At 37.1% G+C, this 17,135-nt stretch overlaps 1 protein-coding gene across 3 annotated transcripts in view; it reads right to left on the minus strand.

Moving 5' to 3' along the window:
- The window catches only part of GABRA2 (gamma-aminobutyric acid type A receptor subunit alpha2), a 90,712-nt gene that overhangs the window by 24,100 nt on the left and 49,477 nt on the right, over positions 1–17,135 (minus strand). For all 3 annotated transcript variants that reach the window (XM_080404023.1, XM_080404022.1, XM_080404024.1), the window contains 2 exons: positions 11,961–12,028; positions 1,100–1,320 (listed from right to left, as the gene is read on the minus strand). In XM_080404023.1, the coding sequence (XP_080260149.1) occupies positions 1,100–1,320; positions 11,961–12,028 (289 nt within the window). The remainder of the gene's footprint in view (positions 1–1,099; positions 1,321–11,960; positions 12,029–17,135) is intronic.

The following is a 17,135-nucleotide window of genomic DNA, read 5'->3' on the forward strand; positions in this document are numbered from 1 at the left end:
CCTGTAAGTCTCCTCTGGGTAGAGATTTACAAGTTCAAATATTGATTTGAGCCCAAGCAAAAATACTATAAATAGGGCTTTCAATTTATTTCCAGCAAACTTTTCTGAACTTCTCCAGCCACCACATCATTCAACATTATTAGCAGTCTACCCATCAACACTCAAAACTGTAAGAGTTTGGGTATTGTATACTAAATTTGCTGGTATGGTTGCATGGAAAAAAAATGCACAGCATGTATTTGCTTTACAGCTCACATTTTATATCTTACTCAGGCTGGGGATTTTAAATCTACGTTCACAACGAATTTAATTTATTAAACATTCTTAAAGAAAAAGAAACTAAGTCAGAGGTTTCTGGAATTTTGGATTAAAAAAATCTCTAAAAGCTCATATAGGCAACATTTCTGCAAAAAGAGTAATCGAAGAAATCACTCTTATAAAAATGCTCCTTATGCCTATGCATAGATGATATTTATAATTTTTCATAAAATATTTTCTAAGCAAACAATACATTTTACCAGCTAAATGTTTATCTTAGCTGCTAATCATGCACAGGATGCAAAAATTAAAACTGTAACTAAAATACTGTAATTAGATGTAAAGAAACAATTATTACCAAGTATTTTTTGCTGGAAAAAATTGGAGGTCTTACTAACCCTTACCTCTTCCTCTTTAGTTTTTGTTGCCACGGATCTTAACAATAAATTTATTTAAAGGTTCATGTGGTTGGTACAATGGATGCAATAACAAGCAAAAGTCATACACTATTTTAATCATTCTAAGATTGAGTATTCTTACAGAGTGATTCCCATCTGAAGGTCAAAAAGCACTTTATGCAGGTGGTCAGTATCTTTTAATACATTATAGAGGTATGAAGGCTGATGAACATGTAGGAAGACTGATCTAGCTCATTATCAGCCAACAGACTCACAACAGAACTGGAAACAAGGTGTACATTTTCCTAGCTTTCTTTCTGCTGGGACAGAAATGAAACAAAGGAACGTCCTCCTGGAACCTTATTTAATTGTTACCTGGAAAAATCACAGGAGATATAGCTCAAGAAACAGCTTGAGTAGATGAAAAAGATTGCAAGCCTTACCTCATGGTGTACAAGAGGGTCCCATCATCTTGGATTCGTAGAAGCTTGTTTGGCATCGTCATGTTATGAGCCACTGACTTCTTCCCATTATGAAAAAATGTATCTGGGGTCCAGATTTTGCTGGCCATTAAATTGTTCAATCGAAGAATGTTCATTGGTCCCTTAAACTTTAATCTCTCATCCTTCCATCTCTGACGGAAGAAAACATCTATTGTGTATTCCTGTAATGGAATAAAGATATGCTGCAGCAGATGCACCTGAAGGAGGAGAAGCACCCAGCATTTCAAGAGCATGGGGAATGGCTGAGACTGGAAGGAAGGAACGTAACAAGGCCACCCACAAAGGGAGTGATATATCCAGGCAGATTGATATAAAAGATTTTTCCAAAGGTGAAAGTAAGGCTCTGCAGTGGTATGGATTTTATTAACAAAAGTACATAAGTAGGGAACAATAGCTGATGATTAACAGGCGACAGACACGCTGTCTGCTGAACTTTACTCTGATGCTTAATCTGGGGAAGGAACTGCAGTCTGGAGAAAAGGATGCAAGCAAAAACAGGCTGATGACCTAGACCAGATGCCTGTGTCACCCAGCGCTGGGTATCCCATGTGCTGGCTTTTGTTGCTGTTCTAAACAAACAAACAAAAAAGATACTGATAATGTAAATTCATCAACTAACTTCAAATTGGATCTGTGAGTGGTTTTAGTGGTTTGCTACTGTCAGAACAGCACATAAATTGGAAATGGAAGAGCTTTAAAACTTCATTGGAAGCAAACAGTATTCTGGGTATTGGCAGATGCTACCTTGGTGCAATTTTGGTTTTGTTGGACTGCAAAATGGACTCACAATTTCTAAATATTAGTATACTACAACAGTCTGTACTATAGCAATTACTCTGCAAATGCTACAGTTCACATAAACCATTTTTGAGCAAATTATCTTTGAATGGACAAGTCCTGATAAAATTCAACCAATATAAAATATTCGAGTGATTTCCATATAAAAGTGATTTCAAGGAACTTTTCAGCCCCTGTCACTTTTTGCTGGCTCCCTTGTGTGCTGATTAACAAGGCTCAAGTTTTTTCCCAGTCAATCATATGGTGATACAACAGGAGTGCTGAATAGACAGCGAGAACTGACAGCTCCTTTGGTCTGTGAGCCAAGGAGCTGTGAGGACCTTTTCCAGGTCAGGGCCAGAGGCTAAGATGAGCATGTGGAATAAAGAGAATTCTGTTACCTGAAGGAGCATGGCAGGGGCAGGAGAGAAAGTAGTTGTCATTACTAACTGAGAAAGGAACCTGGGGAGATCTTTTTGGAATGGTGTGATGGGTTACTTATAAACTAAGCTGGCAAAAACCACAAGCACAATTTTTAGGTACATCAAGGGGTCTTACATTACTACAACACAATTTTGTCAAAATGATAGTTGCTAAAACAAATATTAAAACTAATACTACAGTACACGGAAAATTAATTTGCTTGGGTTTCTTTAATGTTAGCTGGTATTACCTCCAATAATATTTTAGCAAATATATCTGTGAAATACAAAATTATACAGTAAAACATATGTTTCTTTCACATTATACTTGATCTTCTGCTGTCTCTCATCACTGCCAGAGACACTGCCTCATGACAAGTACTTTGCCCATTTCTCTATGATCGATCATATTCAACTGTTCTATTTTAATTGCTGATGTATATGTTGTTTTATTTGCTAAACATCATGTGACTTAAAATGCCATTTACAAATTCCAAGTTATCTATCAGTTCAGTTGTAGATTAGGGGAAGTCACAAAACAAAATCATGGAGGACCAGGAGCAGTGGGAACAGTGTGCCCTGAAGCAGAGGGAATATATGAAATCTGGCTAGAAATACCAAGTAATTAAAGGAAAACAATTGCCTTAAAAGCCTCCTTGTGGTTTCTGTCTGAGGGGCTTTGCCAATGAATCATTGCTAGGTATGATAAGATTGATGTTTGAGGTATAAAGAAGTGGAAAGAGCCTGAGGGAGTAAGACTGAAATCCCACTGAAATTCAACAGGAGTGATAAGTCCTACAGGCTTCTTTGAAAAATTTCCCCGCATAAAAATGATTAGAATATAAATCTCAAGATTTTGTAAAATTTCCATCAAGAAAAAAATTCAAATGTCCCGCTGTTTTGTTGTCTTCCAACATATATAAAAAGAATTACAAGAGATATAAAACAGAAAAAAGCTGACATGGAATACCACTAAATCAAAACAGTAACATTTAAAAAAACCACATCTGATGCATGCCAACTGCTTAGGAAGCAGAATAAGCAGGACAGAATCTGAGCTGCAGCCTTGAAAGATCCCACTGATAAATCTTTGACTGAGCCACAGGTAATTCTAACCTTTCCATCCAATCCGTGCTGGAAATCTTTATTTGCAGGACATCCCATTTAGAAGACGGAAACAGGGAACAAACCAAGGTTTGGTGTGAATGATCGCGAACACCTTTCTCCTTCCATTTACCACAACAGCAATAAAATCTCACATAGTTCTTAAATAACGTATCTTTCTATAGACGTCAGTGCATTTTTCAAAGGAAGTATTGGGATCTCAATTCTATATGAAGGGAAACCAAGGCACAGAGATGAAATTAACTTCTCCCTGGTCCATTTACAGAGTGATTATGAAAAGCAAAATACAATCCATGCTGTTTGCATCTACTGATCCCATGTTCCCTCCTGAGCTAAAGCTATTAAACTTATGATCATGTATGCCACTATGATGATTACCATACAAAACAAATGAAACAACAGGAAAGTATTAAAGTATTTTGTATATAATCAATGTGATAAAAAGCCATCCTTTTTAAAAGATGCTACAAAAGACTTTATAACTATTTCCTACTCCACATATATGTACCACTTTGTGGCAAATGCTGTGTAATGTTTACTTTCCAAGCAAGACTAACATTCTGTTAGAAATGCTAATCCAGACTCCAGAAAAAAACACTCAAATTACTACCAGATACTCCTCTCATACAATCCGCAGATATTCTCCTATGTGAAGAAAACTTGTGCTGTCTCTGGACATTACCAAATGCAGTATTTTCACAGAATCACAAGAGCATACTTCCAGGACTACGAAGGACTCCTTTGATCATTTCTAGATAAGCAAATGCTTCCTACTGATTCGTATCTGAAATGGTGCTTTCACAGCTGGACTCTAACACAGTATAATTAAACATAATCTTTCAAATATGTATTATACTGGTTTACATGATATTTTAGGTACAGATGAGATTCTTACTACAGCGTTAAGAGCCACTTGAGCCTCTGCCACTTCAATGGTCAGAAGAGTAAAATGGTGAAGGAATTTCACTCTTCATTTAATATGCAATTGTTGTGCATAACAGTATGCAGAGTGAAAAAAAGACATTAGTATCTCTGGGAGAAGCTTTAACTGCCCTGAGTATAAGCAATCCCTCCTCACTACACGGCAGTCTTCTTTTTTGCTAAGGCCAGATTAGTATGGGAAAAGTTCAAACAACAACAACAAAAAAAGTACTCTCATCCTCTCAGCTAATGGTTGGCAGATTTTGGCAGTCTTTGCACCTGGAGTAAAGATGGAAGTGTTCCAAACGTCTCAAAAATCGTGAGTGCCCATTAGCAAGCAGTACTGCCACAGAGCAGACCGAACATTTTATTAATCACCCTCTGGAACACAGCATTTTGTTTAGTGAATGGTTCAGGCCAGAGTTCCTCATTCCCTACTTGAAAAGATTTTTCTCAGTCAATTCTCTAAAGAAAGTTTGGCTTTTTCTTGACCACTCTTAAAGCCATTAACTGACAAACATATAGATCTATGAAAGCAAATTTTAAGTAATCTAAAATATGAAACTTTTAAAAGGCAAATAGAAAAACTTAAAAATAAGTAAAGGGAAAATGTTACACACAGCTTTTTTATCGATTCCTTAAAGACAGTCAGAACTACTGTGGTTGCTACTTTAACAGGATAAACACACAAGATTCACGGACAAAAATCTCACCTAGCTAATATAGCGATTTCATATTAATATTTACTTTTACATTAGTATAATTTCTTAATTTTATTTCTTAAAAAGCATATTCTTGGTGTCATATCTACCTTAAGACAATGTGTGATGTTTAGCTTAAAAACATTGACAATATTAGTATGCAACTAATACTACCGAACACTAACATAGTTGGTATGCAAGTAAGTATCAAAACCACTTCCAAGAAAACAATGAGTTTTAGGCAGGAGATTTAAAGAAATATAATTAAAGTAAAATAATCTGCCCAGTATATGCATTCTTGCTATAATCTCATATTTGTGGGTTTGAGGAGTGCAAGTTTGTGATGGAACTTCTGCAAATTATTTTACCAAACTTCCTTATTGAGCATTTGGACCTAGCTTTGGAGTGAATGCTGAAGTTAGCTTTACAGTGGGAGGATCAAATAATTCGTTTGTTGTCTTGGTCATTTCATTCTCTGTGGGATAGATTTATGCACAGTGCAAACAGCATACACAAGGGCTCACACACCACAACAGGCTGCAAAACCCCATAGTTCTTGAAGTACGCCACTGTATGGCTTGGCTTTACCTAGGCCTGTCTTCCAGATTGGACAAACAATGTTCCTACCATGTCCATCTCACTTTCTACGTATCTCTCCTCTAAAAAAAAAAAATAAAAATAATTATTATCTAACAATATCAGGACCGAAAGAGTTCCAGGTACAAATCTCCTCTTCCCCAAAGCCCTTCAGCTCTAATCACCAAAATGCAGGCTGCTCGGGCTCTGTGAAAGTACTTCACTAGCTGTGTGTCTAACATCAACTTGCACTGCACAGATGTATAAACTAAATCCATTTGTTCTTTTCCAAAACTTACCTTCCGATGTGTACAAAACACAGAACACAGAAGGAAATAGACAGTCAGAAATTACTTTCAGGTCTTTAGAAGGTGAGGATCTTAATACACTGGTGAATAGAATTCTTGCAAATATTCTGAATAAACTCCCTTATGAAGGAGGGTTGTGGTTTGAAACTGCACTGTTGGTTATTTTTTATCAAAACCCTTAACAGCTCTGTTAAACACTATCCCATCACTGCATTTCAAAGGAACATATATTAATTTTTTAATACATAAGTAATGTCTGCCAGATATATATGACCTGTAATACTGTAAGGAATGTGTGGTAGATTTCCAGGGAATTGTAGTATGGTTTTTCTCCATTTGAAGAACTCATTTCAAGCCTTTTATTTCTGCTTCATCTGCCAACTTCAGTCATTTTTGCCTAAGCATTTAATCTAAACATCAAGTATTTGAAAAAAAAAATGGAAAAAATGTGTTTAACCGGTTTGAGTAATAGTGTTTAGGGAAGAGAATGCCTTCCTATCCATATCCACATCCTTATGAAAAGGACCTTCTCTGAATAATTTTCTCTCTTTCTTTCTATAGACCTGATGTAGAATGAACTCTGAGTCTAAAATATGCACTGAGGAGGGGTAAGAGAGGAATGCAAATGATACAAATAGGGATTACTTAGAAAAGAGACTACAAGATATTATTCACACTGCTGTCACTGAAAATACAAACACTTCTCATTATCCTTTTTTACTCAGACATGGAGAAAGAGCAACCCTGAAACATGATGGATGCCTGGTGCCAGGGACAGGAATCCAGACAAGAGATACACTGAGAGCTAATGTCAGTGAAGGGCTTGGACACAGACTCTGACAAATCAATCTCCAATATTGAGCCACCTGGCAGGATGCTGCACAGGGGAACATGCCTTCCCAACAGAATAAAAGGACAGAAAGTCTGCAGGAGATCATGTGAGATATCCTGCTCAAAATTTCAGCCTGTGGTTTTAACTTGCAAAGGCAATGACTTGAGCCTATAATATAAGGGAATACAGCAACCAATTTGTTGACTTTCAGAAACATATCAATGATAAAAAGCCAACCTAGATGCTCCCCAACACCCAAGAAAGACAAATGTATTTATCATTTCTGTTTGCCTTTTACTGTTTAGTCTTCTGCTACTGAGCCAAAATAAAAGTGACAGTAAAATAATTGCAGCACTTTTTTAAATCATTGTGAAAAAAATCATCTGGGTGCATTCCTATACACTGTCCTGACTTACTTATCATGCAGCCCCTGTAAACCTTCTCTCCAGTTAAGGAACCATAGCTAATAATTAGAGTTTGAAACAGGTAAAAAATGAGTTTCATAGAAAAAAAAAATCTGAAATACAAAATAAAATGAGGAAATCTGAAAAATGGACACCAAAAAAAGAAACGTGGTTCCCAGTTCAGACACTCTTTTTAAAGAACCATCTTCAGTTTTAGTGAGAGATGCTGTAACAATCCTTTTGGTCATTTCCAGATTTGACCTTCCACCTTCATTGAAAACCTCTGTTCTGGCTATATTTGGAAAGTCAGAAATGTGTATTGAATGTTTAATTGAAAAACGACCAGATGGAAGTGTGTCTAGCGATGAACTGGCTGGGTATGACCATCTCTACAGGGAGATGTTCATGTTTCTTGACTCTAGAATAAAAAATAGATGTCTATCTTTGAGAAACTAGGAAAAAACATTGTGTACAAACCGATAGGGAAAAAAAAAGATGTAACAACAGTAAACAAAACTCTTCAAAGACAATGAAAAGCTAAGGTTGACATTTGAAACACAAAACTTTCAGAGAAGTTGTAATTTTTAATATTCAAGCAAAACTGATTCAGATCTTGCCACTTACTAACAGTGATGCAGGAAAGACTGTACCCAGTGACAACTAGAAAGACTGCTCTGAGGCAAAATTTGGCAAAATCCTGGCCAAGCTTTCTCCACAGCAGACCTCATATAAAGGCTCTCGGTGCCTGTATGCTCTCTCTTATATACAGTAATTGTTGCTTGAGAAGTAAACATGTTACTTTTTTATTTATTTTTTTTTTCTATCAAGGACATCTGCACTTACAGCTATCTGGAAAATTTTAGAAGCCAAAGTGTCAGGACAACTTGAAAACAAAGTAAGTCTGAGAAAAAGCTGTCAAAGTACACTACTTGCAGTGCTAAAATCAGAGTTAGCAGCATATATATTTATAAAGATACATCAATCTACCAGACTTCAAATAATTAATTCTGAAAAAACCCAGAGAAATAATCAATTATAATATTTAAATCAATTCCATTTTGTTACCATACAAATCACAATCCAACATTATCCTTCACCTCAGAATTTTCAAATATTAAATATTGAAATTTAATTAAAAATGTTTTAATTAGCCTCTTTAATCATAATTTAGCCTTATAACTCTTTAGAAAATTCAGATAAACTTTGTTTTTCAATTGTTCTGTTCAATTTTTGGTTTGTTTGTTTTTTCTAAACAATGCAGCTTTTCTTCTCTCAGGCTAATGTCAAAATAAATCTGTATCACCAATCTGGTTGGAAGCCTAGAAGGCATAGCATGGTAATACTGAACTTAAACATTTCAGAGAAATAACAGCTCAAAAAGACAGATCAGTGAAAGTAAAATCTGTTTAATCCCATGTTTTGGTTTGCCCTCCTTGATTTTCATTAGTTTGCAAAATGAAGTTGAAAATTCCTGTTGTATAGCCATTTCCTTTGACATTAAATGTGGTGGTTGACATACAATAGCATTTTTATGACACAGCCAATATAGATACACCAATATTTTAGTCACAGCAGTTCATTTGAAGTGCAGTTTGCAAGAGTTCTGGCCAAGACTGAACAGATTTGGTAGCTGACTATTTGGGGCTGAATAGAGAGTAGCATCTTTTTTAACTTAGTCAAAATGTTAATCCACAATCAGCATCAAAAGGTTTTGACTCTTAACACATTTGGAGAAAAATCTCAGCCTCAGCTTTTGCCTCCTAAATTTATCGATGACAACTTCAGCTAGCCTAAAATCAAAGATCAAATTCCCCTGGACTTAATTATTTTTTGGCAAAATTGCGGTGCTGGTAAAATACAGGGGATAAGAATAAAACCCTACATTCTAGCAATCATACTGAGTCACATATTGCACACAATACTATATTATTATTAATAGGAACTACCACACTGAATGAGGAAAACAGAAACCTCATAAATTGCTGTCAATTCAACAACAAAGGTTAGAATGACACTTTATCTGTGAATCAACACTTCTATGCGACAACTGTGTCCTTAGCTCCAATCCGCCCATCATTTTCAGCATGCCTTCTCCCTCTTCCAGACTATAAACAGAGATTAATCATCTCCCACGGCAATGAGTCCCCTTCCCATTTTCAACAAGCTTTTCTCCTAAGCACTGTTGTTCTTCAGAAGATGATAACCAAGGGGAAAAAAAAATCCAGGCTGGCAAATAGGTAATGCAAAGGGGTTGCAGTCATACACCTGCTGACTTTCACTGCTACAAAAAATCCCAGGGGAAGGAATCCTGCTGGCAGCAATGACTATGAGAGTTTTGGGCAACAGCAGGTGTCCAGCCTAAAACCCTGGTGTGACTGAGCGCCTCACCACTCAGGCTGTGAGAGCAGGGGACCTCAGGGGCTGGTACTCAACCTTCCTGAAAAGATACCAGATTCAGTTCAGGATCCTCTGGAGATTTAGGAGGACATGGGCAAGAATAAAATTTATTCTTCCAATGAAGCCTTTTAAGGAGGAAGTTTATAAAATGAGAATATTCCAGACCTTCCAACATTTACAGAGGAAAATATTGGCAAACCCTCTGTATAGTAGTTTACATTATCAATTCAGTAACACAATACCCAAAAGAAAGAGTACTCATCGTAAAAACTCTAGTGTCACCTTCATGTTTAACAGAATATGTGATAGTTTGGAAGCTATTATTTCAAAACTCACAGGTTGAAATGTTCTAATTGACTGCTCGTACGTTTCAAAATGATTTTATAATTATCAACTGAACAAGCTAAATTAAGCCTGAAACTTGTAGCAGAAAGTATTAAACTGCTCTTACTTACCTATCTACTTATCTGCAAATAGACCTGCCCATTACAGTAACAGCTGCTGTTCTTCTGTGCCGCACTCTGCTTTGATTAACACCTCTGCACAGAGCTGTTAGAGCTCTGACACCAAATGACCTGACCCCTTACTGTGCCGTCATATCTGTCTGTGCAAACGGACACAGAGTTCTCCACACATTTACACACCGATGTTGAAAGTGTTTCAGGAGCTACGGATTAGGCTCAGGGAGCTTTTCATTAAATTCCCATTTAAGCACAGATGACATGCACAGCCTTGGGTAAGGCTCATCGTGCCTCCGTACCACATCTTTAAAATTGTGTTCATATCATCTCCTCATTTCACAGGAATTCTGCAAGTATAATACTGCAGTATTATATATATTGCGTATATATATACATTATATATACATATAGATACAATAATAATACTGCAAGTGTAAATTATATGTGTAGTGTATAGTATATATAATATATAATGTGTATTAAAATATAATAAAGTGTAAAGTGTAATATATATATACACAATAATAATACTGCAAGTGTAAACACTGTGAAGTCATGTGATACTAGATTAACAAGGTCAAGATGTTCATATCACTTTTGTATATAGCTGTGGATACTTGCTTTTTATAATTAATAATAAAATAATAAACACTTCAAAAACTTAACATTATTAGGAAAAAAATACCCCAAGAGAATCGGTAACATATACAGTGACAAAAAGAAAATAAATGTCTACTTTTCCTATGAAACAACTTTTCAAGTGAAGCCTCAGTAATCTATTCATCGCAACTGAAACAAAGCTTGAAAATTGAAACTATCACACACAAAAGAACAATAGAAAAAAACCCCAGAATATATTCTACAAAGCTATGACTAGCTGTTAGTCAGTGAGCAAATAGCTTTAAAAATGTACACCATACCATAAAATATTTAGTTTCATTGCAGCCTAGCTCGTAACATCAAGATGTGTCCTGTTTTGTATGATGTATAACCTGAAAGTTTTCACAGAAAAATTAAATATTGCCTGTTTTTAAATACATTATTTTTTTTCAAAGCCTATAGTTAGAAATAGGTATTATTGTATATCTCTTACATAACCATGAATGTTCAAAACATTTCAAAAAATAGTTTCATGCAAGAAAAAACTTCAGGAATGGCAAGGGAAGCTAAAGTAATTTTCAGATTGTCCTTCCCTTCTTCCCCTTTAGAGATGTTATATCCATGAAGATCTTTCTCCCTTGTGCGACACGTTCTCCCTAATCTCCGTATGATTCACAGTAAACTTACAAAGGACCCCTTGTCTCAGACTATTTTCCATTGCTGTTTTCATGAAAAACTGTAATCCAGACCAATATTGTGACAGTTTCCTTCTTCTTAATGTCACTGACTTCCTTTAAATGGTTAGTAAAAAGTTCAAATTATGAAGGATGGATGTGTAGAACAACACAATTGTGCTGATAACCCAACTTCCAAGCTACATCTTTCAAAGGTTTAGTTTAGACTGACTCCAGGCAGGTCCCTCAGACTGATGCCCACGTTAAGTGTGCTCCTACAGTGCACCTTTCAGCCCAGTTTCATCCAAGAGAAATCCAGTTGACCCAGTTCAAGACTGCTCCAGAATACGAACCAAAGCACAGTCAGTAGGGACAGTCATGATTTGCTGGTCTGAACTAAACAGCTAATACAAGTGTACTTATCATGTAAGGTCTATAAACCATTTTCCATCTTTAGAACCACTGGGATTTGGCACCTCCTGACTTCAGTGAAATTATTTGCAATTTGTCCACAATAAGTAAAAGCAGAATACAAGTTTAAAGGATGTAAATAACATATATCTTATACGATTTACTATATATTGAAAAGATTCAGAAACTCACCATATCAGTATCTGAAACAGGTCCAAAACTGGTCACATAGATGTTAGTGAAGACTTCAGTAATACTATCTGATATAAAAAGAAAACACAAGCAAACATTTTAAATTTCTAATATTTCTTCAAATTCTGCAAAATTATGGGACATTTTGAACAAGTTTATCTCCTTATTTACTTCTCCTAACCAGTATCCTGTTGTAAATATGGGGCAGGCCTCTACCCCACTTAACACAGAGGTTATTAGATGAGAGTTTGTCCCACTGAGTAGTTTGTTTCAGTTAAAGGACTATACAACCATCAGCAATGACACACATATCTCCCATTTCTCCACAAGCAAAAATAACCACATTGTCTTGGACTGAACACGGTGGCACAGTTCTAAACATAAAATGCCTTTGTTGAAGCAGCGTTCTCTCTGTTGTTGCAGATCATTCCTATTTGTTGCTGCAGATCATTCCTATTAAAGCCTTTCTAGTTCAAGGCTGTTTTCTTCATCCTGAATAGCTTTTTCAAAGCCAAAGACAAGAATAAGCTTACGAAGCAATTATTGACTACACCAAATGTAACACTCAACAGCATTCTACTTTTTAATTGGGTATGTTTTTAAGTGCCACATATTTTAACACAATAGTTCCTTCCCTTGATACACAATGCTCCTGATACATTGTTGTGGTACTGTAAATACTATAAGAAAATGTTCTTCCTAATCATTGTAGTCAGACAGCCATGAAATCAGAATATTAAATATTGTACTGCAGGGAGAAATAATTGCTGAGTTTTCTATCTTCAGTTTTCAATTACACTCAAAATGGAACGATATTCACTAAGAGGGATAGCACACACTTGCAGGAAATTCCTTACAGCAGTTGCCAACTACTGTCTGCATTCAAGACAGTCAGCATAAGGAATTCTCTACCTTAAAGCCAGTTGCTGACTAGGAAAGAAATCATAGAATCATAGAACGGTTTGGGTTGGAAGGGACCCTAAAATCATGGAGCTGCATTCAAATATTTCATAAAAATAGCTGCGTTTTGACCGACCCCAGAATTTCCATTCCTGAAAATAATATAGCTGCCTGTTATACGAGTGATCCTGCTGTTCAGTTGTTATTTGCATATTTATCCATCATTTAATATGGATAGTTAATACTTTCTCTGTTCTTAAAAGCTATCTTTTGACAAGCACGTGGCACAGGCAGGTTTTACCTTCACTTGTGTTAAGCCACAGTATAGCCGCTGCTCTCTGTCCAGAGGAATCGGCAGGTGCTCCACCAGCCACCAGGCAAAGGCAAGGCTGTTCGGTGAGCAGCTGCATGGAAACGGTGTGCTTCCAAAGGAATGGAGCTGCACCCACAGCCGAGAGCAGAGGTGGCCTGATACAATACTTTCAAAAAAACTTTGGAGCATGGGGGAGGCACATTCCTGCACTCTCATCTGTAAGGAAACTTGCATTTCCTTCTCCAGCTGAACACCAGACATGTACTTATTAGACTACAGGATTTTGTAAAGCCTTTCCTACCCAAAACTACCTTCTTTCCAAGATTTCTTCTGCTTTTTAAGCAAATAAGTAAAGGCTGACACTTACTATGTGTCATTCTGAAAGTTCAAAAACACACATCCCCTGCACGTCCTGAGAGAGGTATATTTCTGTGACAGAGACTTCTGCGATCCCATGTGCAGAATCCATCGACAAGCTGAGTTGATTTCTACTCCAAACACCTTACAAACTAATTTTAAGTCTGTGGACAAAACGAGGTGCTGAGTCTGCGCTGTTCTTTGTATTCAACAAAGATAAAGTATGGGTCTGAAATACCACACAGAAACCACAGGTACAGTCCAGAAGACTAGTGACTACATGTTGCCTGTGGGAGACTCTCCAGAAAAAAAGATCATTCCCTCCAAATGGTTACCTGGCACAGGCTGAAATGAAATGGAAAAGTGACAAGAGAGCTACTCCTCAGGGGGTAAAACGGTGCTGCAGGGACTGACTGTGAAATTTGGCCTGTACTATAATGACAACGCAAGATCTTAATTAAATTCCATGAAATACACTGGTGCTACAGAAGTATGATTGAAAATCAAGTATCCCAACAGCAGAGAACCAAGGCTAATTCCAATTATACTCATGTAATTTGAAGGAACCCTACTATAGGCAACAAAGTCACTTGGCAAATCTTAACCTGCACACACACATCCCTGCCAAAGGGTTGGAAGCACAGTCCTCTTGTAACCTCACCCTATTGCTATCAGTTGTTTGCATCCGACCTATTTGACACATGGGAATGACTTTACAATTTGCATATAGTAAACTACAGGACATGGAATCTTCAGGTTTGTCTTCCATTTAGTTTTTAATTAAAAAAACACCTCCCATATTCCATCATATTTTTTCTGTATACTTCTGGATCCATCCTCCCATCACTTGGGAAGTGAAGGGGGGACATGTGGGAAGAAGAGGCTTACTATCCACAGATCCTCAGCAACAAGAGCTTCATTTCAGGTGGTTGTAATTACAATAAGCACTTCAATGTATATAAAAAGTCCTGGGGCAAGTTCATCCCTGATAGCCTCAGGAATGGGAATGCATGCAAATTAACCATGTACCTTTATTTCTTTTTTTGCCAAAACTGCCTTAAGCCAGCATAGCTCCAGGCAATGGTGACAGCAATGTGTTTCAACACAACCAGTTGCAATCCCCCAAAGCTGGGGGTTGTCCTGAGAGCAGGAGCTCCACCAGGCTGCTTCTGCTCAGGCGAGAGCCATGCCATGGCACAGGGCGAAGGGAGCAGGCAGAATGTCTCGAAACAGGGTGTGAGAGGGACAAAGGAAGCTGAAAAGTTACAAGAGATGTGAAGACTGGGGGAAAAGAGAAGGATAAGAAAACAGAGCAAAGGAAGACAGGAAAAAGAAAGAAAAGTACACAAAAGAGGAACTGGCAGATTTTTATTTCTGCCTCATATTTTCTCTCAAAATTAAACATATTTTAGAAGTTTCTATTCATACCTACGTACAAGGAAACTGGTCCTTAAAGATAAAAGAAGCTGAAATGGAATAAATCTCGAATTAATCCTCTTATCATCTGTTAGCGTCAGCTGCCTGAGCCTTGTGTCTGTTTTTTCTTTGTTACTTCACAGTGTTACAATAAAGGTTCCTCTGAATTACAAACTTGAACACAGGATTTCAGAATCAGTGTCTACAAAAAGCAAATATGAATCCTCCTTTTTTACAACAAGTTATGTAGTTATTGCTTTGGAAGAATATATGCTCGTCAAATAAAGTCTGTATTAAAACATACCACTTTGTCCCACTGGTAACTTACTGAAAACAATTCAGAGGCACAAAGCACAGTTTCAGATGGGCTCTCTAATCAGAATTCATCCAGAAGGCACCACAATTACAAGCTTTTTATAACTGATGTTCTGTCAAGAACAGCACGAGTCATCACACTTAGCCCACTGGAGATTCAAGCAGTTCTGGAACACCAGTGCTTGTGGAAATGCCAAAGGAACGTACGCTGCTACAGAACATTCAGTGCAATGTGTACTCGTGTACAAATCTTCATTCTATTTTTTGAGAAAAATTAAGGACAAGTTTTTTCCACTAGAATTATAAAATCTTTTTCTTCAATAGACATGTAAATACATAACTAAAAGGCCTGGTTTTCAAAAGCGCTTAAATCAATGGAGGCCTACTGCTTTTTAAAGAAGAACCCTCTGTTGGGAGGAGGGGTGGTTGACTCATTTATACTTGTGAGCTCTTAGGTTATTCTGAATCACTGACTTTGAAGGTTAAACAAAGAAACAGGAACAGGAAAAGCTAAGGATGTCATTTCTATTTCCGATGCTTCTTTTAGGGGGGAAAAATCTTGCCTAAAAATATGACACGTAGATGCCATCATCATATGAAATGCTTTGAAATTCAGCAAATGCTATTATAGTATCGTTTCTAACTTTTCTTGGTCATAAATGTTAAAAGAGAAGCCTTATCTGACTTTGCTTAGGCCAATTTCTCAAGAAGATAGAAGCCAAAGGTAAACTGACTAAAAGAAAGAGTCAAGAGTCAAGACAGTTAAAAATAAAGAGAGGAAGACAAGTACATCCTATGGAAGTAGTAAAAGTAATAACTATTAAGATCATGTTTCACATAGTTCTCAAGCACTGGTTTCTTCTGATTCCCTTTTCTTTCTTGAACTGTCATGATGTCAATACTGATAAAACCTCCTAAAAATGAAAAGCAATAAATATACCAAACTGCAGATTTAGAGACCTTATCTATCCTTAGCTAGAAGGTTTACTGTCTGCTTTAGTTACACTTAGGATTTGACAAACATTAATTACAACAATCTTCCCTCTGAAGATAATAATTTTATCATCTCCATTTTTCTGTTCTTGGGAAGCTGAGGCAGAAGAATTAAATGAAGTGCAAGTAATGTGAAGTACACGTGTCCACCACATCTGGCTTCGGCTGTCCAACGTTAAGTATCCACACAGGAAAATGTCAATGCCATTGACTTGCCAAAAAAATAGAAAAGGAGTTCAGGGCTTCATTAGAATTGATATAAGTGCCTTTGTCCTTTCCATTATGCCAGTTTTCCTGCTGCTGGGATATCCTTCCTGATGGTCTCAAGTTCTGATGACTTGTTCCTCAGTAGAAGAGCCTGCTCAGCTGAAGTAGGCTGCTTGGCAGAGAAATTGCAGGGGTTGAAGCCTAAATCAATCACAGGCTGAATAATGGAGATGGTCAGAAAAGTCAGATGAAAAGGTTCCTCATCAGCATTTACCAATTTCTCAAAATTGGAAATTTCCACAGAGGCAATTAAATTTTGAATGAGTTCCTTTGAACTAACTGCCTGCCAGGCAGTTTTCAAAACTTCTCTTTCTTCCAAATGTCCCTTCTCAGCTGCCTGCATCCCTGAAGGGGTACAGAGCATTCCAGTGTCTGCAGCGTGGGGTAGGTAGACATGCAGGGCTGGGCACACCTGAGAGCTCTCCTGTTCCTGGAGAAGTCTGAGGCAGTATTTCTTGAAATAAATTTTCTATTTCACAAATTTGAGAATAATCTGTCTTGCTCGTTCCTTCTCACCTTGCTCCTCCTCTCACCAAGTAATCTACAATCCTTTCTTCGCAGACAGTAGGGATAAAACATGCATGACTCGTTCTAGGTATGTTTAAAAGAAGAGA

This window comes from Falco punctatus (genome assembly GCF_963210335.1).
Source record: "Falco punctatus genome assembly, chromosome: 1".
In the NCBI taxonomy this organism is placed as follows: Eukaryota; Metazoa; Chordata; class Aves; order Falconiformes; family Falconidae; genus Falco; species Falco punctatus.